The sequence below is a fragment of the Pimephales promelas genome, chromosome 3, assembly GCF_988280905.1.
Source record: "Pimephales promelas chromosome 3, fPimPro1.hap1.1, whole genome shotgun sequence".
Classification (NCBI taxonomy): domain Eukaryota; kingdom Metazoa; phylum Chordata; class Actinopteri; order Cypriniformes; family Leuciscidae; genus Pimephales; species Pimephales promelas.
In genome coordinates this window covers 5,573,146-5,599,793 of record NC_142771.1, presented here as the reverse complement: position 1 = coordinate 5,599,793, position 26,648 = coordinate 5,573,146, and the positions used below count along the sequence as shown (strand labels likewise).

Here is a 26,648-nt window from a genome sequence, read left to right as displayed (position 1 = left end):
TAGTGTTAAAAAACTGAAACAGGAAGTGCTTCTGGACCAGTGTTGTTTACATCTTGTGAAATGGTGAACGCGTAGCTACAACATGTAAAAGCATCACGACAGACGGCGTTAAACAACTAGCCCATGTCTCAAAGCATTAAAATAATAATGAACATACAACTTGGAGCTCTTACTTGTAGCACTGACTGCTGCAGGTTCATTTCGGCTGATAGTGTTGCCATGGAAACGCACATTTCCAGAGTCTGAGGACGTGAAGCGCTCTGAGGAGAACTTCATCGTCGGGTTCCCATCTCTTAATTACAGTTAAGACATGGTGTGAATGCAGCATAAGCTAATGATTTGGTTCAGGTGGTACTTTAAACGATGACTGCTGTTTGTTTTGTAAAACTCTGCATGGCCTAACGGTGTGTGTCCACTGCACGGAGCGAGCAAGTGTTTTCAATTAATTCCGTCGAGCGCGCAGTGCATTGTGGGATTGAAAGCGGACCAGAAAAAGCGTTGGAAGAGGACGAGTGTCAAAAGATTGATAAATTCTTGACTTTTTGCAAAAATCAAGCGAGAAACACAGTTGGCAGCTATACTGTGAGGATCAGGATGTGATGTCTGTCTTGAGTTTAAAAATATGCAGATTGTGCCGGTGCTACCCATCGAGATTTGCTACTTACCGGTTATGCGCATGTGCAGACATTTTTTTTTTTTTTTTTTTTTACAAAAGGTACATTTTCCTGTTATAATGTATTCTCCCTTTAAAAATGCTTACTACCATATGAATATTTGTACGGTCAGCCAGCTGAAAAAGAATAACTGAAAGTTTCAGTTACTATGAGGAAAGGTGTACTTTGACAAGTCAAAGATGAATATTTTATGATAATTTTTACTTTTCACACCGTTTTAAAAATAAAAACAATAGTCTACAGTATACAGTAGCTACTCATAACTTAGAATTGTATTATAATTGTATTTCATACGACTTTAATCGGCATTCTGTGATCAATTCGCGCTACGGTAGCATTTTTCGACAAGGCAGCAAAAATCGACAGAACACCGGAGTTTATGCTGGATCTAATGCATAAATTTTAAAGATTGAGTGACAACTGGTATTATTTTAATGCATTTTATGCAAGTACTTTGCTATTCTGTCATAAAAACTTAATTGATTTACAGAATTCTTATTATTATCTTATTATTTGGACATAATTGCATATTTTTGCTTAGTTTAAGTATAGATAATGAGTTCCATATTCTCAGAATCCATATCCTATGAGAGCTAAAACTCTGATGATTTTAGATTTTGTCTATAGCTTCAATAAACTGTTCAGGTTTTACAAGTATAAAATAACTAAAGACTAAGGAAAACATCTAATAAAAAAAAAGTAGTCACAGATTTGAATAGGACAACATAAATGATGACTTTACTTGTTAAACTGCTTTATTGATTTTTCTGTTTTCAATCTTACAGATCATCAGATTTTACAGGATTAGGTGGTGATTTCGAGAAAGGTCGCTAATGTCACTAACAGAAACGATTCCATGAAAAATGCAAACATTTGAATACAAAAGTTCATGCATTTTAATCACACAACATAAACCGGTAAAAAGCTGAGTCTCTCAAAAATAGAAAACAAAAAGTACAGCACATTACAAAACGAGTCACAGTAAAATGAAGCATCTAGCACGATCCCAGTGAGAGTACGAACACAGAGGCAATAAAAAAAACCAAGCACATCCACTGATGATGTTATAAGACTGGGCTTTTACGTACAATCCTGAGGGGTACTAGAGAAAAGGAAATAAAACCAGACACTTTCTTTGTCATCTCCAGCTAAAAAAATGAAAGGGCTGACAGGAGAAGCCACTGGTGAGAATGGAGCGCCGGCTAACGGGACGAGTTGGAACTGGAGCGGGAGCGATGCCGTCTGCGACCTGGAGACCTGGAGCGAGAGCGTCTTCTCACCGGGGAGCGTCGCCGAGGAGAGCGAGACCTGTGGAAAGAACAAACTGTCAGCTTCGGCAAAGATAAATCACAGACGTGTGTGCGCTTATTACCTGATAAAGACACAGAAAGCCAGGAAAACAACAGAAACGTGAGGTGAAAGGACAGATCGGACATTGGAAACAGGTGCGAAGTGTGGACTAAAATTACATTTAGGCCAGTTAGATTGGTTCCCATCGACCTGCACAGACTGAAACAGTGTAAAAGCCCACCTTCTCCTCATGCGAGGCGGCGTGCGGCGCCACATGGGCGGCGGAGGAGGCATCCGGCGCGGGGGGGACGGTCTTCTCATGGGGGGGCGAATCCTCTGGGGCAGGACAGCAGTGGCGGTGATTTCCTGACCGTCGATCTGACCTGAGGAAAACGGCAGACTCTGAGAAACACTTCTAACAAACACATTTTGTTTTTGAATCTTATTTTTATTTCAGTTTTATTCATTTATTATTTATTTTAGTACTTTAACCCTTGTGCATCCTCATGGACATTTTTGTCCTTTTTAGTTTTGTTTTTTTGATCACTTTGCCTGTGTTAAAGCTAACTGCAAAAAACTTGTATTTTTATTGGAATTTTACTATTTCACTGTCAGTTTCTTAAAAAATTTTTTTTTTTTGCATTATAGGTACAAAAAATACTCCCTCTCAGCACCTTTTGGACAAAAATGTCCCCATTAAAACTCATTAAAACTGCCATTTTTAATCCCCAGTTCAGTTAACTATAAAATTATGCAATCTTAGTTAAGAGGCTTTCATTCTGATGGCAAGGCTTCAAAATTTCATTTTTTACTATTTTTTTATCAGATGGTGCCATTTTTTTTTAAGTTTGGCCTATAAAACAAATATCACTTTATTCCTGTTTTCTGGTTCGGCATATTATAGATCCAACTGGATAAATTATGCAACAATATTTGTGTGGGTGTGTTGGTATGGATGTCAGAGTGTGGTTAGTATGTGTGTGTGTGCGCATGTGTGTGTTTGTAATACTGAGAGAGAAAAACTGCAAATTCAAATCCAATCACTGTGAGCTCCAGTGGGGTTTTGCTGCCACCCGATGGGGAAAATATGTCACTACGCCCAAATAAACTGTTACCGAAAGCTCATTTTTTGAGATATCAACCTCAAATTTGGAACACAACCTATTTAGATTTATGGCTTTGATTTTATTGCAGTTTTGAGTTCAACCTGATTTATAAAATATATATTTTATATAAAATATTTTTTATAAACTTTTTTTTTTGTATTTACTTATTATTATTTTTTTACTTCAGCAATAATCTGCAAAGGGTCGTCTTTAAAATGATACCAAACTTAAGTCTGTGCTCCAAAGGGTCACATTTTTATGACATGGACATTTCTGTCCTCTTTTTACCTGTGTAACTTTTTTCATTTGATGCACAAGGGTTAAGTTTAACAGATTTTTGGAGACTTGCTGAAAAATAATTATATAACCCTTTTCTTCCAGTAATATTCCTTCTGAGCTTTCCTCTTTTGTAATGTCTCTCAGCCATCTCTCTTCTTCAGATCTCCCTCTCCTCCCCCATCATGAGGACACGCCCCCTACTGCCGATTGGCTACAAGTGTGTTGCGCTGCTCGATCCAATTCCACGTTTAACAGCGTTTCTCAGAAATTGCTTACTGTACCTTTAACTAATGCTAACAGGACTTTATTGAAAAGTGTTACCATAAGTTGACTTATTTTATTTACAAAAGTGTTTTATGGTTTTAGTTAACGATAATGACGCAATTGAGTTGCTTTTTTACCTCCGTCCATGTGTTTCAGGGCTTTCTGTGCGTCCTCTGGAGACTCATACTCCACATAAGCGTAACCCTTTGACAAATTAGGGTGCAGACGGTCGGGAGGCATGTCAATCATCTTGATCTTGCCATACGTTGAGAAGATCTCCTGAATATGTTCCTATAGGAAATCAAGCACAGAAGCACAAAGCATTACAGGAGTAGCAATTTTCAGAAATGCATATCGAAATTAAACACTTAAAAACATTTAGATAGATAAGAAAAATTGTATGTGTTCATTTTCATACTTTCTGTAATATATATATATATATATAAATACTTAAATTACACAATATTAATTGCTTTTATTCTTTTTTTCCCTTCAATTTCTGAATGTCTTGAATACTTAATGCTGCTGTTAAATCCCTGAAAAGGTTTTCTGAAATGTTTAAATATGCAAATGTAATCAATTCAATTTGCATAAGTTTTAGAAATCTGAACAGTGGATTCAGCTTCAAAATTCATGTTTAAATTTGTTCAGGTTTTTGGGATATCACTCCATTAATCAGAAAACAGTGTCTCCAGATCATTTTTGAGAAAACCGCCTTTAAAAAACATGCATTGTAAATTACATTTAAAGATGCAACTTGATAATCTGAATCTATATCTAATAAAAAAAATTAAAGACGACAACTAAACAAAGTAACATGCAAACTAGAGGTTATGAAAATTCATTCTTTAAAAAAAAAAATATAAATTTGAATCAAATAATTTAAAAAAATTATTTGAATGTAGTCAATGTCTCGTTTCATTATTGGATGGATCAGCGTTTGTGAATAAATCTTAAACTCAGTGACAAACATTTCTTTTAAACACTCACTTGTCGCCACCTCCTGGCGTAATAGAAGCAATACAATACTCTTATTCTGATCACCACCACAGTCATCTGCGTTTATACCTAAACTATAAACTTTTATCCACTTATTTAAATGTCTATAACACAAATAATGATAGTGTGGTTGAAAAGACGCCGTTTCATACAGTACATTTACATGCTCACTGTTCTCTCACCAGGAACGTCTCTCACCTCTCTCCGATTCAGCGCTAACGCAGATATAAATGTTGAAGTGTGATGATTATACTTTCAACGGTTAAAGTTTAAACGGTTTCACATCTCAAGCTTTAGCAGCACAAGTTTTGTCGCTGCCATATTTAAAGGGTTAGTTCACCCAAAAATGTCAATTCTGTCAGTATTTACTCACCCTCATGTTGTTCCAACCCCGTAAGACCTTCGTTCATCTTCGGGACACAAATTAAGATATTTAAGATATTAAGATCGCTCCTGCATACAGTCCATAGGGTTCTTGAGGGAATGACTCTTGCTGTCCTCGAAAAGTCATTAAAGACATCGTTAAAATAGTCCAAGTGACTACAGGGGCTCAATCTTAAGTTTATCAAACGACGAGAACACTTTTGTGCGCAAAAAAACAACAAAAATAACGACTTTATTTCAACTATTCACTTCCTTCTCCATGAGCCTGTAGTCAGTTAACGTAGTGTGATTGCGTAGAGCTACGTCACACGTAGGCTCACTATTGGCCGACGCTGGTCATGTGTGTGTGATGCGTGTGACGTACAATAACAGAAGCTTACGCTATTAAACTAGTAACCTGACTCGCGCAGAGGGAGAAATAAACGAATAGTTGAAATAAAGTCATTATTTTTGTTGTTTTTTTGCGCACAAAAAGTATTCTCGTCGTTTGATAAACTTAAGATTGAGCCCCTGTAGTCACTTGGACTATTTTAACGATGTCTTCAATTACTTTTCGAGGACAGCAAGAGCCATTCCCTCAAGAAGCCTATGGACTGTATGCAGGAGTGATCTTAATATCTTAAATATCTTAATTTGTGTTCTGAAGATGAACGAAGGTCTTACGGGGTTGGAACAACATGAGGGCGAGTAAATACTGACAGAATTTTCATTTTTGGGTGAACTAACCCTTTAATGAGAGCGTTCAGATCCTCTCATTCATTAACATTAAGTAACACTGGTCACGCATGTTAAACAGACATTAAGTCACATTGTCATTTAGGAATAAGGATTAATCGTGCAGCACTCTTCAAGCGTACCTTGGTTACGTTCCTGGTGAGTCTTCCCAGATAAAGTTTGGTGGGTTTGGGGCTCGGGCTCCTTCTCTTCCTCTCTTTCTCATCGGTCCTTTTTTGGGATTTGGACCTGGTTAAAAGTGCAAACCCACGTTCAGTTAGTGACAACGGCACAACCGGGGCATTATTTAATATCACAACAAAGCCAAGAACCTACTTTGACCGTGAGCGGCGCCGGTTGTCATGGCGACGGCGGCCTGGACTTGGAGAGCCAGAGGACCCGGATGAACTAGAGGAACGAGAGGAACTGGAGGAACCGGAGCGGCTGGAACCAGAAGAGGAGCTGGACCCGCTGGACGATCCCGAACTGGACCCAGAGCTGCTGCTGGAGCTGGAACTGGACCTGGATCTGAAGTCACACACATTTAACCCGATAAACCTTCACGAAACATGCTCAGTGTGTGAAAACTGCACAGCCCAAACTCACCATAACCCATCATTTGGATCTAAAGATGTTCTCTCATGAAGTTAAAACAACTCCACAAGTAGCCAAGTAAAATCAAATGTAGCTTCATTAAACATGCATTGATTGCAGAAAATGACATCATTACTAAGTGGATTCTCCTGAGTCAAATTATTTGCTTCGATCACAGGATATTCCTCACAGAAGGCAAACATAAATTTAGAAATGCCCTCCGGGTGTCAAGGGCTATGAACAAAAGGGTACTTTGGTTCTGTAACTTTTGATTACTTTATAATCACAACAACATTTGATCCAGATGAAGGGGAACTTCACCAAAAAAAAAAGAGAGAATTGTCCTCCTACCTTTTTTCCTTCCTGAGTTATTGCATGTCAAATAAGAAAGATATGCAAAATTAAAATTAAAAAATATTTGTCTTTTATTAGCCATTTCTAAGCATAAGAAAATCCAAATGTCATTTTAAAAATGTAAAAAGCTTTCCATCAAACAATACCTACCTTTTAACTCTCCTTGCTAGAGTTTGAGTTATGAGTAAACTAAATGCCTTCAGGGATTAAAGGGTTAACCTTAATCAATGATCAATGTTTCATAAAATGTGACTATTTCCAATAATAAGAGTGAGGATTTAAATCGCAGTAAGATTATACACTCCTCTTCACATGCAATTTCCATTTTTCTGATTATTTACTAATAATTGTGATTGTTTTATTCACATACGTCAATTCACACACAGTAGGCGTGTTTTAATCTATAGATGCAAGGATGCTTAAGTGAATTGCAAAACATTTCTATGGATATATTGGATCTTTTCTCTTCATTTCTGTGTTCGCCCATCATCAACACAACGTTATATTCATGTAGCACAACGCTATCGACGTGAAATCAGTTTCTTCAGAAGCCTAAAAACGTGATTCCTCCTTTATCACTGTAGAGCCCGACCGATTTTGAAGGCCGATGCCGATACAAATGTTTGGTTTTAAAATCCGATATATCGGCCGATATTATTATTTTTTTTTATTTTAGAAACGCAACAAAATATTAACAGATTTCCCTTGTAGTTAATTATGAGTTTTAACTAAAATAATATGACTATAACTGGTTCTCTCTGGCTGGATCAGCAGGTTGCAGGATGTGTGGAGCGTTATACACGACTGTTGCCGACAGGGACGGTGTAGAGTGCCCTCTGGTGGACAAACTATACAACTCCAACACTCATGACATGGTTGAAGCGTGATTCGTCCGCTTTTATTTTATTTATGAAATACTTATTTATCAGCCATTATAACTTGCGATACCGATATTTTAGAAAATGCCTAATATCGGCCGATAATATCGGTCTGGCTCTAGTTTACACCTGCGCATGAGTCGCATTACATCATCATCATCCGCTTTGGTCAGAGTGGAACATATGCAAGTGTTTACACGCCCGTTTATTGCTATTTAAAGCAGCTCAATTACATTTTCTGCAATTATGATTACGTATTGTGTCATAGTTTGATATGAATATTGCCTAAATCTCCTTGTAATGACATTAAGAGTTATTGACCTGCTGCTGCTGCTCCCGGTGGAGTTACTGCGCCGCTTCCGGATCTTGTCTCTGCCTCTCTCCTTATCCTTCTCCTTCTCCGCTCCCTCTTTCCCAGCAGGCTTCTCCTTCCCTCGTTCCCTGGGTTTGTCCTCTGAACGCTCCCTGCGCTTGGTTGGTGATGGTGCCCTGAACGAAGAAAGAAAAACAATCGGAACAATGCTGATAAACTATTATTTTTCCATCTCATAAACCAGGGAGCCGTCACAGTCACAATAACGTAATGCAGTTTAACTCGGTTCAGAGCTTGAATGTGTTTTTCATTGCATATCACACCTTTTTGCACATGATATTAAAAGCGTATAGCTGGAGGGGGAGGGATGCTTATTTAATAATACTACTGTATATAAGGGACATTGGTAGCAAATATACAATGAAGACGTTCTTAAAGGGATAGTTCACCCAAAAATCATTTATCGTTTACTCAACCTTATGGCGACGCAAACCCGTAAGACTTTGGTTCATCTTCAGGACACAAATTAAGATCTTTATGATGAAATTGAGTTTTCTGTCCTTCCGTTGACAGCAACGCAACTACCACTTTCAAGTCCGAGAAAGGTTGGAAAGTAATCCATGTTGACTCCATAGATTTTCTTCAATTTTATGAAGTGATGCAAGTGCACAAAAAACAACATAATTCATCACTTTGTTTACAAAATATTAATCTCCAAAGCGCATTCATTAGATCAGCATCTGTTCTGTTGATGCAAGAGCATACATTGATCCATTGGAGATTGATATGTTGTAAATAAAGTGATAAATTATGTTTTTTTAATGTGTGTGTGTGTGCTAATAAAGCAGTCACGATGCTTTATAAACATGAGGTTAAACCACTGGACTGTCACATTAAATACTTTATTGATGTCTTATTGTCTTTACCGTCTTTGTGGGGCTTGAAAGTGGTAGCTCGTTGCTGTCAGATTTCATTTAAAACATCTTCATTAGTGTTCTGAAGATGAACACAAGTCTGGCCGGGTTTACATTTACAATTAATGAAAGAATTTTCATTTTGGGGTGTACTAACCCTTTAAAACTCCCTTATCACTGACCGAAATATGATGGAAACAATTATTAATATTAATCACGACAAGCTCTTCAAGAAAGTTCATAAGACAACAAATTGAGAAAATTGGGAACTTCTTACTGATTTAATTACTGAACATCATTATGATCCTCATATTTATTTTCCACATTTTAGTCATCAAAACATGTAAAAATGTAAATGAAATAAATGTTTTATATTTACACTGTCAGTTGTATTTTATGCATTCATGTATTGAATATAACATAATTTCGGGATTTTATTTTTAAAATCAAAAGTTAGTTTAAGATTATTTTACTATAATTATCATTAGATTGCTTAGAAGAAAAAAATGTTTTCAATTCAAGTAGAAAGTGATGCTCAAAAACAATAACGTTAACTTACGTTAGCATGAAATACATGGAAACGTACAAACGCACTGAAAACTCCTGTCTTAAAAGTATAAAACAAGTTATTTTATTACAAAAATATAACACAAATCCTAAACAGAATTGAGGCTTTGTTTTTAAAAATAATTACGTACATTGATTATCTTCATTCAACGCGGTGAGCTAATGCTAACCCCGCCGATATTAACCAAACGTATGCAAAATATCGCCGATTAATGACAAGAAACGCGTTTAATATCTTTCTGCGTACACACAACCACATTTACGAGACACAAAATCGGTCGCAAGAGATAAATATTGAATATAATAAACATTCACACTTACATGATAAATGAGCAGAGCGCGACACATTCAACGCCGAGCTCAACAGCTGTCGCGTCCTAAAGACGTGTGCGTGAGGGCGCAGACGTGATGACGCTATCTCCGCGACAGTCTGAAGGAGGCGGGGCGTGTGTGAATGCAATAATCATAAAGTAAAAACACAAATGTGTGCGTTTCATCGATACTTACTGTTGTTGTGTTGACAATATCAGACGCACGTTACGGACATGGATGCGAGCGTCGTCATGTGACTTCATAATGGGGCATATCGTCGCTTCAAACATACATAACTGACCATCAAAGTCGCAGTAGGTGAGAGATGTTTGATTTCTATTGTGTTCTGAGTGCACTAGATCCACACGCAGGGATCTGTACTTGGTGGTGTTTGGAAAACCACAGCTAGGCTAAACCTTTTTAGCAAGGTGTTCAGCTGCTCATGCTGGTGTGTTGTGCTTGTTTTCCAATTCCAGGGTTAAAGGGCACTTATTAGACTGGCAGACGAGCTAAACATTGATAACGTCACTGTCTGAAACATTATTTTGGAAATAGTACTTGCTATTCCATATATTTTTTAAGTATACAGTGCAAAGTATAGTAGTCTTTCATTCTTTATTAATTTCAAAAGAAACAAAACTGACATTCAATACAACCAAATGTGTATGTTTTGGCAAACAATTTTACGTCACTGAATAAGAGACACGAATATACCAATTGTCTATAAAGGTTATTTATTTTCTTGCAAGAAACAGTCGAGTGCCTGTAGAGTGTGACGGAGAATGGAGGGTGTCCTTTCTTCTTTATAGTTGACTCCCTCTATGTCATCATTAAAGGGATACTCCACGTTTTTTTTTTTTTTGGAAATAAGCTCATTTTACCACTCCCCCAGAGTTAAACTGTTGGGTTTTACCGTTTTCTAAAGTATTCGGACGATATTTTGATATTTAGAAGAATATCAGTAACCAGACAGTTTCTGGTCTCATTGACTTCCATAGTAGGAAATATACTATGGAAGTCAATGAGACCAGAAACTGTCTGGTTACTGATATTCTTCTAAATATCATAAAATCGGCTTAATGGATTTGAAAACGGTAAAACTCAAACGTTTAACTCTGGGGGAGTGGTAAAATGAGCCTATTTCCAAAAAAGGTGGAGTATCCCTTTAAAAACATGTCCCAACACTAACACATCATTGCATCCAATTGCTAAATGTGTAAAAGGCCCTTTGTCTCAGTCATACATTAGTCACACATTACTTTTTTGTCAAGACACGTATAAGGTCATACACATAATACACAGATAAGGGTTAATAGATCTTTGGTCCATCAATGTAGCCTCGTGCATTTAATCTAATTACTATGAATATAAGAAAATGCACATAGAACATATTAAATGGCATGTGTATGTGTTCATTCTGTGAGTGAGATCGCCCTCTATGGGCGGGTTGAGAACATGCAGGACAGACCCTACTACTGACTGTAATCTTTACAATTTGTGCATCATCAGAGGATTTTTTCCAGACAAAAAATACATAAATCTCTTGTCTCGGGGGGATATGAGGGTGGTCATTTGAAAATACTACAGGTTTTTTACTAATACAAAGCTTAATGCTAAATCCTTTAGTTTTAACCCTCTGATGGTCTTCCTTTATGAGTCACGTCATGGGCCTTCCTGGTCAGAAGTGACCGGAAGCCTAAAATGAAACTTCTTCCATCCCAGTAAAACCAATGCAGTTTATTTTTGTTCTATAATATTTATTCTTTTTAATTTAGTATTTTGAGACAATTTGATTGAATTTATTAATATTTATGCATATTTAATATATTAATTAAATAAATTAAATTAATATTTAATATAAATTATTTTTAAACTATTAATTAATTTTTAAATATTAATGCAGTACTTTTGTTTAACAAAGAGTCTAGGCTTTCAGAAAAAAAAAAAAAATTTTGAAGAAAATTAGCACCATCTGGTTACAGTATAGAGAAAAAGCGTAGAATCATGGTGTAACCACTAGATGGCATGTACAGCTCTCTATGGAGAGGCATGTGAATTCCCCAGCTGTTTATGAACACTTTTTTTTTTTTTTTTTTGATGGATTTGAATATATATAATTGAAACAATCTCGAAAACTATTTCTTATTTTTTTTTTAAAAAAATGTAAAAAAAAAATGTAAAAAAATGTGAATTTTTGTGTTTTTGTCAATTTCCCATTCATTTCCTATGGGGGTCATTTTTGACCAAAGACCAAAATCGTGACTAATTTTTTTACGACCACTTAGCATGCTCGGATCATGAACTCAATTTTTTTGTGTGTTCACAAACCTAATGCCAGAAATGTCACCAAGTTTCGTAACACTCCGATGAAGCTGTGATTTTTAAAAATTCAAAACAGATTTTTTTCTAGTCTGAATTAATTGGTGTGTATGTGTATAAAAGTGTGTTTGTATGTGTGTGTAAATTTTTTGCACTCTTGATGTTGTAGAGTGTCACCCCTTTACTGCGGTGTACTTCTTTTAAGAATCGTGGCCGATTTGTAGATTGTACAAACAAAAATTCAGAGAATTTCTGTTTTTTTTTTTGTGTGTAAATTTCCCATTCATTTCCTATGGGTCGGTCATTTCTGACCGAAGACGACGAGTGTGACTATTTTTTTTACGACCACTTAGCCTGCTCGGATCATGACCTCAAATTTTTTTTTTGTATTCACGTACCACATGCCAAAAAAGTCACCAAGTATCATAACCTTCCGATGAAGACGTGATTTTTAATAATTCAAAACTTCATAATTCAAAATTATTTGGTCAGAAGTGACCGAGGACCATCAGAGGGTTAATAACAGCCATTAACAGCCTTATTTGTTATTATTGTACCAATCAAATCTTAAAGGCTACAAACATTTGTGGACGTAATAATTCATTCCGAACATAACAATGTTTTTGCATTAATTCTAGAATCCCGCTTTTTAGTGTGCCGTTACCGTGTTGTCCAGCATGGGCCGACTGGACGACGCTGCCAAGCGCAAGGTGGTGGAGCTGCGGGAGGCGGGCTTGAGCTTCCGGAAGATCAAAGCCGTGCTGGAGCTGGAGAACATCAAGGTGTCTGCGCAGGCCATCTACCTTTTCCTGAAGGAGTTTCAAGGCCGAGCTCGGAAGGAGGACGGGGCCGCTAGGAACAGCGGGCCCGCGGGGCCGACAGCAGGCCCTGAGACGCACCGGGTCGGCTGGAGCGATCAGCAGCTGAGGAACCTCCTCAGAGAAGCTTCCAGAGTCGCCGCTTCCCAACAGGCCGGGTCCTCCTCGGATGCGAGAGGAGGGCAGTCTTCTGGGACGGGTCCGGCAGGGAGGAGAGAGGCTCCGGGCGGGGAGAAAGACGAGGACATCCGGATTGTCAGCGTGACCTCGTTGGCACAGGGGTCGCAGAATGCTGGGGTCCAAGGGCCGCGTTCGGGGGTCGGGACGGGAGCGATGAGCGGCGCTTCTTATGTCAGACGACGACACACACCTTCACCTGCCAATCCTGTGCTAGTGGCTCGCAAACGACTCCTGGATAAGGCTTTGCTCCACAGAGCGCGGGTACTAACATATACAAAATATATGTGTTTTTAACAATTTAATACTTTTATTCAGCAAGGATGCATTAAATTGATCAAAAGCGATAGTTAAGACACACTGTAAAAAAAATATTTTCAAGATTTGTTATCACAAAATTTTTTCTTTTGTCAAATCAACTTAAATCATTTATTTAGTTCAGATAACTTATTTTTTTCAGAAGAGACTTCATTTAAAAACATAAAAAATCTTACTGATTTAAAACTTTTGACCGGTAGTGTATAAATATACATATATATAAATGTGTGTGATTATATTTTTTTGCCTTACCTAATCCACGTGTTTTGTGAAGGTAAGAGACGGCGGTCCCCAGACCGGCCAGCAGGTGTCGGTGTCGGTGAGACGAGACCCGTCCTGCTTCTCTGGTCCTGATGGGAGAAAGCTCGTGTTACCACAGACAGCCTCCTATGACCTCACGACAGCCAGACCTCCAAACATGGTGAGTTATGAAGCATCATCATAAACCCAGTACTATTAGAGCCAGACCGATATTATCGGCCGATATTAGGCATTTTCCAAAATATCGGTATTGGCAGTTATAATAGCCGATAAATGAATATTTAAAAAATAAAATAAAAACGGACGAAACACGCTTCAATTATCTCTCCTTGGCCTGTTATATTGAAAATGTATGTTTTACAATTTGCAGTATGATGTCATCTATTGTTAAATTATGGCTCATCATAGACTAGCTAATACCACTATCATCAGTGGAAGACCGCTAACGTTAACATTAATGAGCTTGGAAACCACAATGAACTTTTTCTGCCTAAATAAAGTAACGATTACTGCATTTATAACCAGCATATCTCTAGTTACAGTCTCTGCATTGTAAAATGTAAGTTAAACTTGCGAGGAGTGAATATTTAGACATTGAGAAAAAGTATCAAACGTATCTTGTGCAGAAAAGTTAGCTTTTCTTTTGCATGTGTGTGAAATCCAACAATATTTAATAAAAAAAATATATATCGCCTGATATATCGGATTTTAAAACCCCAAAATATTTGTATCGGTATCGGCCTTCAAAATCCTTTATCGGTCGGGCTCTATTAGAGATAGAAAAACACAGTATGTACAACCAATAATAATAACGTTTTGGTTAAGTGTCCCATAACCAATAGGCACATTTTTTCTTAATAAAAGTATACATTTAAAAATTGCATGTTACTGCTATTACTAATCATTTTTATAATAACTCACTGCAAATTCCCGCAATTTTTGCAAGTTTCCGCAATTTTTGCAAGTTCCCGCAATTTCATCGCATAAAATTGCATAAATATCCCGCATATTCCATCGCATTTTTAAAGAAAACGGGCCGCGTAATCAAGGATTTTTGCCCGCAACAATCACAAAAAAACTCTGCGTTTTTCTGGAAGGACTGACTAGCATATCTCTAGTTACAGTCCCTGCATTGTAAAATGTAAGTTATACTTGCGAGGAGTGAACATTTAGCCATAGAGAAAAAGTATCAAACGTATCTTGTGCAGAAAAGTTAGCTTTTTTACTCTTTCTTTTTTACTCTTTTACACGTGTGTGAAATCCAACAATATTTAATAAAAAAAAAATATCGGCCGATATATCGGATTTTAAAACCCAAAAAAATATCGGACGATATATCGGAATATCGGGTTTTAAAACCCCCAAAAATATCGGCCGAATTATCGGAATATCGGATTTTAAAACCCCCAAAAATATCGGCCGATATATCGCAATATCGGATTTTAAAACCCCCAAAAATATCGGCCGAATTATCGGAATATCGGATTTTAAAACCCCAAAAAATATCGGCCGATATATCGCAATATCGGATTTTAAAACCCCCAAAAATATCGGCCGAATTATCGGAATATCGGATTTTAAAACCCCAAAAAATATCGGCCGATATATCAGAATATCGGATTTTAAAACCCCAAAAAATATCAGCCGATATATCGGAATATCGGATTTTAAAACCCCAAAAAATATCGGCCGATATATCGGAATATCGGATTTTAAAACCCAAAAATATTTGTATCGATATCGGCCTTCAAAATCCTTTATCGGTCAGGCTCTAATAGAGATGAAAAACACAGTATGTACAACCAATAATAATAACATTTTGGTTAAGTATCCCATAAGCAACAATAAAAGTATACATTTAATTGTATGTTACTACTACTACTAAAAATTATTATTATAACTGTTTCTTACCCACATATGTGATGAATGGCTTTTTCAGAGATTATTGCACCAAGGAGCCAGTCCTCACAGGAGATGGATGAACCAGCGCGTGGGTGTTCCTGTTCGCGCTCCTCCCCGTGTTGACATCCGCCTCCCTGACCCGGCGACATCCCAAAATGCATCCCCCTCCGCACGGGTCCAAAGCGTGACCAACCAGCCTTCTCCTCCTCCTCCCCAGCGGAGCGTCCTGGACCCGGCCTCGGTGAGCACCCTGCAGGAGCAGATCCAGTCGTTGGGCTCAGAGCTGAGGAGTTTGGGCCTGGCGTTGAGGATGATGGTGGACCAACAAGGCCGACTGGAGAGGGAACAATCCCAGCAGACTCAAGTCCAGAAGCAGATCCTCAGCACCCTGCAGGACCTCGCGTCCAAATTCGACCCTCCGGCGTCGTGTTCGCTGGCCTCTTCGGCCCCGTTCAGCCAGACGGCGACGGGCCAGGGCGCCTACGCTCAGTGCAGCCAAGCCCAGACGCGATACAACGAGATCCACGACTCTGGTCTGGAGAGCATCGAGGTGTTCTCTCTGGACCAGCTCAGCCCACCCACCATGAACGGGTTTCAGCAGTGCCCGACCTCCAGCGGGCCCCCGTTCACCCACGCACAAGCGCGTACCACCACGTTCACTCAGTCCCACACCCAAGCGTACTCGCCCGGCACGCTCCCGTATTCACAGCCACACACAGACTCCTTTACTGGGATGGAGAGTAAATCAGGAGACATGGCCTCCACCAGCGCAGAGGGATCATTCCAGACGCGCAGCCCTGCGGACCAGTCCTCTAGTCTTCCGGTTTCACCGCGCGAGCCCGAGCTGAACATCATCAAGGTGGAGAACGTCTGAAATCTGGGCTACAGTGCGTTTTATTTGACTTTATTGTACTCTTTTTAGGTTACCAGAGAAACTTATACCAAGTTTAAAAATAATCAGTGTTTTTCATTTTAATTAATTTAATATAGTAATTTTGCCTTTTTTATATATATGAAAAGGAAATAAATGTCACTGTAGACATAGTTTGTGCTGTTGTCTTTTTATTATTCCACATGATCAAACAGTGAAAATATTTACTACACTGTAAAAAATATTTTCAAGATTTGTTATCACAACATATTTTCTTTTGTCAAATCAACTTTATAATAATTTATTTAGTTGAGATAACTTATTATTTTGAGTTTCTGATGGTTAAATTAATCTACTTCATTGTATTAACTTTTTCCAGTTCAATCAACTTAAAATTTTAAGGCAACCCTGGTTACTTACTTTTTTAAGTTAAACCAACAATATTTTTTTACAGTGTAGTAATCACATTTTTTCTTTTGTCAAATCAACTTAAATAGCTTATTTAGTTCAGATAACATATAATTTTGAGTTTCTGATGGTTAAATTAATCTACTTCATTGTATTAACTCACTTTTTCCAGTTCAATGAACTTAAAATTTTAAGGCAACCAGGTTACTTACTTTTTTAAGTTAAACCATCAATTTTTTTTACAGTGTACACAGTATCAATACAACCGTGTAAAAGAATATACTATTATACTGCAACGCAAACCTGAACACAGCAATAGTTGATTGGATGACACAGATATGATATGATGAAAGATTTAAAGGGATACTTTTTGGAAATAGGCTCATTTTACCACTCCCCCAGAGTTAAACAGTTGAGTTTTACCGTTTTCGAATCCATTCAGTCGATTTTCTGTTTCTGATATTTAGACGAATATCAGTAACCAGACAGTTTCTGGTCCCATTGACTTCCATAGTAGTAAAAAAAAATATACTATGGAAATCAATGGGACCAGAAACTGTTAGCTCGACTTCACAGAAATGCGTTTAGTTTGCATAGCAACATATTTGACATGCATTGGCAAGGTTAACAAAATAATGTTTTTTTAATAGTAGCAACAACAACAATGTTAATCTCCAAACCAGAAAGGCCTACAACTAGGTATATAAATCTACAGTACCAGCCAACACCATTTTATCTTATTTGATAAATAGCAATCTTTAATGTTAGCGTTGGCAACGCTGTGTCCAGACAATTTCCAGACACATTGAACAAATGACAGCAAAGAATGCAGTGGTCTGACCTTTATATAGCCTACACCGCTTTTAATGTGTATTTTTAGTCTTTAATTTGGGTATGGATGAATTGTACAATATCAAAAAGCACAATTGTCTCTCTTCTGCACAGTGAAAACCAAAACAACTGCATCATCAGTGAAGCTCAGCAAGAAGTAAAAAGCTTCCCCCTTAAACTTAAATCTACAAGAATAGATATCAGTGGTAGGCTACTCCCCCTAGTGGAATGACTGTGCATATCTCTTACAAGTACATAATACTCTCTGTAAGGTACCTAGGAACACTTTTCTTTATTATTTTAAATGCTAACACCAATTTAAGAAAAGTTACCCTTTCCACAAAAACAATTTAATTAAAATGATCATCGTTCAGATGCTACCGAGGGTGTATTTTCAATATAACTAAACCACCTTCATTCTGCATTGCCCCCAGAAGGTCATTTAGCAGTTAATATTCTATTGCTGGCAGTTAACTAGATGGCAAGCACTAAAATTTTGATGCAAACATATGCAAGTGTGAATGAAGAAATGAATAGATACACATATTTAAAAACAATTTAAAGTGTACAAAAATTGTCTGCTGACAAAGATTATTAAGCTAAATTGAGAGGAAGACTTCTTCTATATTTACTTGTTTGGAACTGATTCTGAGCACTATCGTTCTTCAGTGAATATAATTAGTACTTGCATCGTTTACAGTTCAGGTCACTTACTCTCCCAGTGCTTTCCAAAGTGAACACAGCGTCACACCAGAGTTTTACATTAGATGTTTTTGTTCTGACAGCAGTGTCATCTCTTTTTTTTTTAAAAAACAAATTACATATCTTAAAACCCTTAAGGGGTATCACAAAAATTGAGGGACTTTCTATTGATTATTTTAATTTATAAACATTTCTTACTGCAGTTCCCTATCACACTGAATGAGAACAATGATATATATTGCCTCATGTGAAGATGGCTCATTTGGTCATTTCTCATCTCACACACACATGGAGTTTCAGAACGCATACACATACAGTGAAGAAAATAAGTATTTGAACACCCTGCTATTTTGCAAGTTCTCCCACTTAGAAATCATGGAGGTGTCTGAAATTCTCATTGTAGCAAGATACACAATCTAAAAAAAATATTTGTCTATGTGGTGAGGTGCTATAATATTTGTGAGATCCTGTTGTGTTTGTCAGTGTATCTTCACTAGATCTAACTCATTCTGTGCTCTTGGGCTGGTTGTCTTGATGCCAGGGGTGACACTGACCCGAGGAGAATGGTTTAAAAGGGTTAGTTCACCCAAAAATAAAAAATTCTGTCATTTACTCAACCTCATATTTTTGATGAAATCCGAACTAACGATTCGACCTTTTTTAGAGTGATTTTTCCCCAGACATATCTTTATTTTATTGTAGTTTAGATATTAATATTATCAAACACCCAGTGAAACGGACCTCGGACTGAACTGGTTTAAGGACACCGCAGAGGACCCTGTATTAACGTCTAACATCTTTAACCTGCAGGTAAGGGCAGTTTATGAGTGTAACAGGTCATGGGAATGATTTATAAGGTTACAGCGGTATAGACATACAACGATCCGCATATGATTCTTAAGGTTTTGTTTACTTAAGAAACTGTTCCCACACTGTTCACAAGTGTATGGTCTTCTAGTGTGGATCCTCATTTGTCTCTTAAGGTTTCCTTTATCCGTGAAGCTCTTCCAGAATCGATCATGTGGAAGGTTTCCCATCGGGTCTAAAAGATAAAAATTAAATCATGTGACATTTCAAAGGAGAGAAAAAATGTGAAATAAAAAGTCAAGATCACTGATGAGTTCAAAAGTAAATTTAAACCAATCAAATCTGGTTTGAGGATGGTTCCAACCATGGGAGAACGTTTCAAGAACATCATGCTAACCTTTAAATAACATTCAATTTAACATTCAGGAAACTGGATATTTTTATGTTCTTGGAATGTTACAAATCAACGTTCCTAAAATGTTGAATTTTAATTTTTGAGATTTTTTTTTTTCAAAATTAAAGGGATAGTCCACCATTTTTTCACATTAAACCATGTTATTCCCTTAACTAAGACGAGTTGATACATACCTCTCTCGCGAGACACTTTGGCCTCATTTACACTGCATGGTTCAAGTGACCCAAATCCGATTTTTTTCCTCTCATGTGGCACAGATCGGATATGACAGGATATATTTTCTCACATCGGATTCAGGCCTCACTCATATGTAGTAATAAATCGAATATGTGCGTTTGCGTATGCCATGTAAGCAGACAAATGGAATATACGCCTTATTCACGGCAGCGCCATCTTTGATTTTTAATGAGAATGAAAGCGAGGCTGTGAGGGATAGTCATGCAGCTCTTCAATGGGCTGTACTGTTATTTAATGTGTTTTGGGATTGTTCTGCTCATGAAACACTGGAAAAATATCTTTCCAAGAGGTTTCAGTTGACAAAAAACTCCAGACAATGTAAGCTGTGGAAAATTGTAAGTAATCTAGGAGCTTTATTCAGCTTTTTACAGCGGATGCCATTGGAAACATGGTAAGTCTATCCCTCACAGCCTCACTTTCATACCCGTCATGGCGCTGCTCTGAATAAGGTCTATTCCCCAGTAAATGCATGTCGTACGTCATTAAAAAAGTGTGCGATTATAGGCGCGCGATGGTGGACGAAGGATACACACAGTGGAGCAATGCATGAGTTTCATGTCTTTTGTAGACTGATCTCATTAAATGGCGTATGTATGACATGTAGGGGTGTAACGGTTCACAAAAATCACGGTTCGGTACGTACCTCGGTTTTCAAGTTACGGTTCGGTACGTTTTCGATACAGCAAAAAGAAAGAAATGCCAGAGAAATTTCCTATTTGTTTAAAGAAAAAATATTTTTAAATAAGTGTGAGTTTTCCTAGATCTTGAAACTTTCAGGTTTATAAATGGGGGCCATCTTTGAAGGATGAACAAATAATGTTTTGGTCATCACATTAAAAATAACATTTAAATACATATTTATTTATATAATATTTGAATTTTGAAGTGCTGGAAAAAGATGTGTGAAGTACTTGAAAGCATTTCACCATTCCAGCCAAACTGGTTCCAGTTAGTGTTTCTATATTAAATCCATGGTGAATGTTGCTGGTCTGTGGACGTAAAGTACTAGTTCATTCACGGCACAATGTTTCTCCTGGTTTCCATGACAGCGCTGTTTGATCTAATAGAGATCTACGGTTAATAACGGAGAAATGTGAATGCATCTCACTAGATCTCGCAGCGATGTTATTACCTCAGTGGCGAATTCAAATGTTTTCTTAGCGCGGTGTGCTAACAGTGTTGCTTGATCGAGATCGGCTCGCGCTGCACAGATGTTGCTGGTCCGAACTGATAAACGATCCGTGAAGCACATACCGAATAGCGCAGTTTCATTCTGCTTTCATTACGCTTGCCATTTGATGTTGCGCAACGTTGTGTTGGCCGCGTCAGCACGAATTTTGCCGGCAGGAAAAATGGTCCAAACAACCGTTCGGTTTGTATGCGTACCGAACCGCATGCGTTACACCCCTAATGACACGCCAATTCGTATTTCCATTTTTGACGCGCTATCAACACGCATATTCAACTTTTCAGCGTGTTTATGAACGCCGTTGACATTACATTACTGTAATGAACAGTAATGAACAGAACGTCTACATTTGGCAGTTTCAGCAGTGGATAGTGTAAATGCAAAAATCGAAAACAGGTCACTTTTAAAAGATGATGTAAGCGGGTCAAAAAAAGTGAGTGCACACACTGAGACACGAGAGAGGTATGCATCAACTCGTCTTAGTTAAGGGAATAACAGTGTATAAGAGTATCCCTTGAGGCTCAGTTATACTCCAGTTTGGGCGCGTACAAAAACAGCTGTGGACACGGACTACTTGTGTTTATACTGTCTGCTGAGGTCCGCTCCGTGAACGCGTTCCACACATGCGCAGTAGATCGGCTGGGACACTAGCAAAGACATGCTTTTTTCAAGCTTTTTTATTTGCCTTGACCATAGACTGTAAAACATAGGCCTTGACAAACTGGTCCCTAATATATTTCTACTTCTGCCGACACATATTTTGCCTAAACTCTCGCTAATTTCCCTCCAGGAATTATTGCACAGCTTTAAGTAGCCTAGCCTAATTGATTGTCAGGTGGGCTAATCTCTCTCACCCTTTCTCGACTCCATGCCTTGGTTGAGTTACATTTTGACAAAACCTGTCAGATCTAAATGTTATTATGTTTTTGGTTAAGTTATTTTTTATTATTTTGGAACAAACGAGGGTCTCACGAGGGCCAACTCGCAGCTGCAGGTTCAGTTGCGTTTTAGTTAGAGCACCGCCGCGCAAATCTTCAAATTTAGCCTAACCGAACGCCCAGTTTAACTGCCACATGTTGATCATCTTGTACTAAAGACCTAATCGAGGAAAAACACGCTTTATTGTTGTATTTTCATTGCATTTTTAATTTATTAAAAGTGAAATATAATAAATTTGAACATAAAAATATTAAATGATTAATCGATAGCCGATCGTTAATTCTTCCGACGATCGACTAAAAAAAAATTAATCGAATGCCCATCCCTAGTAGTGACGGACTTCTTCGCACAGCCTCTCTTCGAAATCGACGTCCATTTTTTACCCCCGCGCTTTCGCGGTTTTAATCTAGTAGTGGCCAAGCGTACTTTGACCGCGCGGTCACAAAATATGGGAGGCACACGGACGTCCGCAAGGAACCTACGGACAGACCCTCAGATAGGGTTGGGTATCGAGAATCGATTGGAACCGGGACTAACTTTTCATTTTTCCCGGAATCGTTCAAAAGTTAAAATTTCGATTCCTAATTTCGATATTCACAGTCCGCCGAGCGGAAGAAGAAACCGCTGAACAACACCAAAGAAGAAAGCGTCTACCGGAAGTGTTGGCATAACCGCGCGAGTCGAACATGAGTAGCTTACGTCGGTGGTCCAAAGTGTGGCTTCACTTTTCTAAAAATAACGAAATCTCGGCAAAATGCAAAATTTGTGACAAAAGGATTATTTCCTTCAGAAATACCATTGGTTAGCAAGGTTAGCTAAACTTTTTTGACCCTGCCTCTTAAAAGAATCGGAATCGAGAATCGTTAGGAACCGGAATCGAAACAAGGAATCGGAATCAGAATCGTTCAAATTCGAACGATACCCAACCCTACCCTCAGATGACGATTTTTACGTGACGCGGAAAGTATAACACAGGCTTTAGAGTTGAAAGAACGTTTGAGGAACATTGTACCCTTTAAAACACATTACTCTAATGTCAAGAAAACTGGATTTTTTTTTTTGTTCCCAGAACCAACATTTGGCTCTGTATATTTGGAGAATATTTTTTGTTCTGAATATTTGGAGAACGGTCATATGAAAAACAGTCTGTTAGCTGGGGAACTACTTACCGTGACTGTGGTGATGTGGTTTCTTCACTTTATGGGTCTTCATGTGTCGAATCAGGGGAGTTTTAAAAGAGAAACTCGTTCCGCACTGATCACACGTGTGCGGCTTCCCTCTGCTGTGGATCTTCTCATGTAATTTCAGATGTGATGACTGACTGAATCTCTTGTCGCACTGTGAACACTTGTAAGGTTTTTCTCCAGTGTGGATCCTCTCATGTGTTTTCAGATGTGTTGACAGACTGAATCTCTTGTCGCAGTGTGAACACTTGTAAGGTTTTTCTCCAGTGTGGATCCTCTGGTGCAGTTTTAAATGTTGATCTGTATTAAAAGTCTTCCCACACTCAAAGCACATGTACTCTCTCACACCAGTGTGTATTTTCTCGTGTTTATATAAATATATCAGCCGTGAAAAACTCTTTCCACACACAGGACATGAATGTGGCTTCTCTTTCGTATGAACTGTCAGGTGTGTCTTCAGGGCCGCTGCCCCACGAAACGCATTTCCGCATTGATAACATGAGAACGGCTTCTCTCCGGTGTGGATCCTCATGTGAATAACACGCTGGTGTTTTAGAGCGAAACTCTTTCCGCACTGATCACATGCGTACGGCTTTTCTCCAGTGTGGATCCTTATGTGTCCTAGAAGATGTTGTTTTTGAGAGAAACTGCTCCCGCATTGATCACATGAGAACGGCTTCTCTCCGGAGTGGATTATCATGTGAAGCCTAAGACGTTTTTTGTCGGAGAATCTCTTTTCACAGTGTTCACACATGAATGGTTTCTCTCCGGTGTGAATTCTCATGTGAAGTTCAAGATATTGTTTATCTGGGTAACTCTTTCCGCACTGATCACATGCATATGGCTTTTCTCCAGTGTGGATCCTCAAGTGTCTTTGAAGGTGGTGTTTTTTTGAGAAGCTCTTTCCACAATGATCACATGAAAATGGCTTCTCTCCGGTGTGAGCTCTCATGTGCATATTAAGATGTTTGCTTGTTAAACCCTTTCCAAACTGAATGCAGTTTGTAAATTTATTGGCTCTGTTCTTTAAAAATGTTTTTTTAGTCTTTGAGCGACTCAAAGGTTTGTCTCCAGGTTGGACATGATGTTCCTCCTCCACTTCACTCAGTTCTTCACTCTCCTCCTTCACGTCCATCAGGTCTGACATGAAAGAAAAAAGTCATTTCATTTTCAGTACAACAACAATAATTCAAAGAGACTCAAACTCACTCCAAGTAACAGTTCTCACATTTCAAATATTGAGGCAATCACACAAACGAACGCAAAATCTCTCAGGTCTGAATGAACTCAACATATTCTCCTCATACTCACGTTACAGAGCAAGATAATTTATAACGTTTTTTTTTCAAAACGACAAAAACCCACTAAACACATAATGACATATTTGAGAATGGGAATAGAAGATACAGTTCATGAGATGGTAAGCGAGTTTGATAATATTCAGAAATAAAAGCGCTATGAATCTGTCAAACAGTGCTATTGTGACTGTGGTGAATCACGTGCCAAGCGTAACGAGTCACCATGGAAACGGGGGGACACGATGTTTAGCCGATGCCGTCTAAACATCGTGATATCTGTCAGTCATCACGATGGAAACTGGACGATAATTATTCATCTCAGTGATAATTATCACTAATGTAAACAATCCTCACATGGAGTAGAAGCATGGTGGAAGGAGGAACTCTGCTGACGATTTATCCCCCTTCTAAAAGCAAACGGTCACGAATTCAGCTTGAGACTCAAGCGCCTTTCAGGACGCGAAATACACGCGGGGACGTTTTGTTGCTGTGTCGACCAAAGCACGCTGGGTTCAAAATAGTTCAACTTTTTATAAGCAAAATAGCAAATCGCTTTGTATCTGAAGAGCAATGTTGAACCCAGCGGCCAGTGCCGCGCATTTCGCGGCCTGTGTGAAAGGCGCTTTACGCAATTGACACTTTTCACACTGACACCGACAGACTAGACAGAGCAGGCTACTTTTGATATGATGAAAAAAATAATAATCAGCTCTTTATAGGTTCTGTCCATTGTGACAGATCGCTGCGCCTCAGTTCAAGTAAACCGATAATCTGTTTTTTACTTTTTATTTAAAGATACAGTACAACTTACCAAAAGGTATATGCCTCATACATAATATCGATCAGTGTTTTTCAACCACAGAAAGAGGTCTATAAAACTGCAGGATAAAAGTTATGTCACAGAACTTTACATTTACCTCAGGAAAGCTATTTAATGACCAGCACATTAGTCGATTAGAAAAAATAGTGAGGAGTATTTTGCTAAATATGTGCACTATATTATATATTTATTATGTTTACTTGTCATTACATAATTGTTATTATAATGAAAACTGCATTATATTTTATTTCTCCCGTATGTTTACAGCATTATGCGAGATATATTTTTTTCTTGATTTTTTTTTTTACTTGCAGCCAGACTGTAGCCTACCTAATATTTATTCAAATTTGTCAATATTGAATTAAGACTGAAATCAAATCCAAGCCCTAGTACTGAAGGAAAATGAACATTGAGAAAATCGAAAACTGGCTGAGCCAGGCTAATCTTTACAAACCTCTACAGGCAAATAACTACAACACCATAATGTGTGAATCTATAGTTTGACTTTATAATAACTATTAATTGCAATAAGGTATTTCAATCATTAACATGTTAAGGATTTTTATGTGCAGAAACTGACAAAGATCATAAAAATCTTAAAAATTAAGGAAATGTAACGCTTCCTGTGTCAAACTTCTTTAATATTTATATTCTCATGGATGTATAAAATTTCCCACGTTCATTACTCATACAGGGGCAATATAAAGTGTTAAAATATCGATTTTAATAAGTAAATGTAATCTGCCAAAGATAAATGTCGACAAAGAAGAAATAAAGGTGAAGTTAGCTATTGGAAATGGCAACACTTGGGATCGACTCCCATCAATTCCCCTCACAAATTTCAAACTTTAACTTGACATTCAGTAACAGCTCTCACTCCAAACATCGAAACTATCACACAAACGAGCACAAAATCTCTCAGGTCTGATTCTGAATGAACTCAACATATTCTCCTCAAGCTCGCTGCTGCTGCACTAAATGTTTGTTTCAGTAGGAAGACGCCAGAAAAGACACACACGGATCGCTGTAATCGATGAAAACAATAAATAAATCAGACTGTCGCATAATCAAACCGAGCAAAGTGTGTGTGATGGTTGTGTAAATATGAGAAATACCGTGAACCGCTTACCTCACCTCAGAAAACTCGACGCGGAAAATCAATGAGGGAAAAAGAAGGCGCGCGCGAGCGGTGACGTGATCAGCCTCCAACGCACGCGCGTAAGGGATACCCCCTCAGCCAATGAGGGCCACGCATATTCTGTGAAAGGAACTTTTTCAAGTGAAGCAAAAAGTAGTCAAAATAAGAAGAGGAGGATCACCTCCACATTTATGAATACATTATTAATATCAAAAGTCATATTTTTATAATTAATGGAGGGACATGAGCTAACATGAACTAACAACGAACTGTTAACAAACATTATATACTGTAACATTGCTCGTTGTTAGTTCACGTTAATTAATGCATTCAATGAAACATAATGTTAATTAATGGGATTGTAAAGTGTTA

At 38.0% G+C, this 26,648-nt stretch overlaps 3 protein-coding genes across 7 annotated transcripts; 1 reads left to right on the top strand and 2 right to left on the bottom strand.

Moving 5' to 3' along the window:
• Positions 1 to 1,404: 1,404 nt before the first annotated feature.
• On the bottom strand, positions 1,405 to 9,766 carry rnps1 (RNA binding protein S1, serine-rich domain). Its single transcript, XM_039652142.2, has 7 exons — positions 9,652 to 9,766; positions 7,858 to 8,025; positions 6,047 to 6,238; positions 5,854 to 5,959; positions 3,751 to 3,904; positions 2,206 to 2,347; positions 1,405 to 1,982 (listed from the first exon to the last, which is right to left on the bottom strand). Coding segments are annotated over exons 1-7 (870 nt in total). The 5' UTR covers positions 9,654 to 9,766; the 3' UTR covers positions 1,405 to 1,876.
• On the top strand, positions 9,745 to 16,482 carry LOC120463190 (uncharacterized). Of its 4 annotated transcripts, none has more exons than XM_039652104.2 (4): positions 9,745 to 9,960; positions 12,615 to 13,220; positions 13,549 to 13,695; positions 15,475 to 16,482. In XM_039652104.2, exons 2-4 carry the CDS (start codon positions 12,639 to 12,641, stop codon positions 16,309 to 16,311), a joined length of 1,566 nt encoding a protein of 521 aa, XP_039508038.2. In that variant the 5' UTR covers positions 9,745 to 9,960; positions 12,615 to 12,638; the 3' UTR covers positions 16,312 to 16,482. The 4 variants fall into 4 exon arrangements, with proteins under 4 accessions (XP_039508038.2, XP_039508039.2, XP_039508037.2 ...); XM_039652105.2 differs by having other exon boundaries at positions 9,746 to 9,956; XM_039652103.2 differs by having other exon boundaries at positions 9,746 to 9,956; positions 12,600 to 13,220.
• Positions 16,475 to 26,398, bottom strand: LOC120463200 (uncharacterized). Of its 2 annotated transcripts, none has more exons than XM_039652126.2 (3): positions 26,268 to 26,398; positions 23,006 to 24,160; positions 16,475 to 19,291 (listed from the first exon to the last, which is right to left on the bottom strand). In XM_039652126.2, the coding sequence occupies exons 2-3, from the start codon at positions 24,153 to 24,155 to the stop codon at positions 19,071 to 19,073; spliced, it is 1,371 nt and encodes a 456-aa protein (XP_039508060.2). In that variant the 5' UTR covers positions 24,156 to 24,160; positions 26,268 to 26,398; the 3' UTR covers positions 16,475 to 19,070. The 2 variants fall into 2 exon arrangements, with proteins under 2 accessions (XP_039508060.2, XP_039508061.2); XM_039652127.2 differs by having other exon boundaries at positions 26,273 to 26,370.
• Positions 26,399 to 26,648: the final 250 nt, after the last annotated feature.

Coding starts and splice junctions, on each gene's coding strand:
- rnps1 (XM_039652142.2), bottom strand. Junction 6,239..7,857: donor ACCGGGAGCAGCAGCAGCAG/GTCAATAACTCT, acceptor GTGTGACTTCAG/ATCCAGGTCCAGTTCCAGCT. Junction 1,983..2,205: donor CCGCCTCGCATGAGGAGAAG/GTGGGCTTTTAC, acceptor TTCTTTCCACAG/GTCTCGCTCTCCTCGGCGAC.
- LOC120463190 (XM_039652104.2), top strand. CDS start 12,639: ATGGGCCGACTGGACGACGCTGCCAAGCGCAAGGTGGTGGAGCTGCGG. Junction 13,221..13,548: donor CTTTGCTCCACAGAGCGCGG/GTACTAACATAT, acceptor TGTTTTGTGAAG/GTAAGAGACGGCGGTCCCCA. Junction 13,696..15,474: donor CAGCCAGACCTCCAAACATG/GTGAGTTATGAA, acceptor TGGCTTTTTCAG/AGATTATTGCACCAAGGAGC.
- LOC120463200 (XM_039652126.2), bottom strand. CDS start 24,155: ATGGACGTGAAGGAGGAGAGTGAAGAACTGAGTGAAGTGGAGGAGGAA. Junction 19,292..23,005: donor ACCACATCACCACAGTCACG/GTAAGTAGTTCC, acceptor TTTATCTTTTAG/ACCCGATGGGAAACCTTCCA.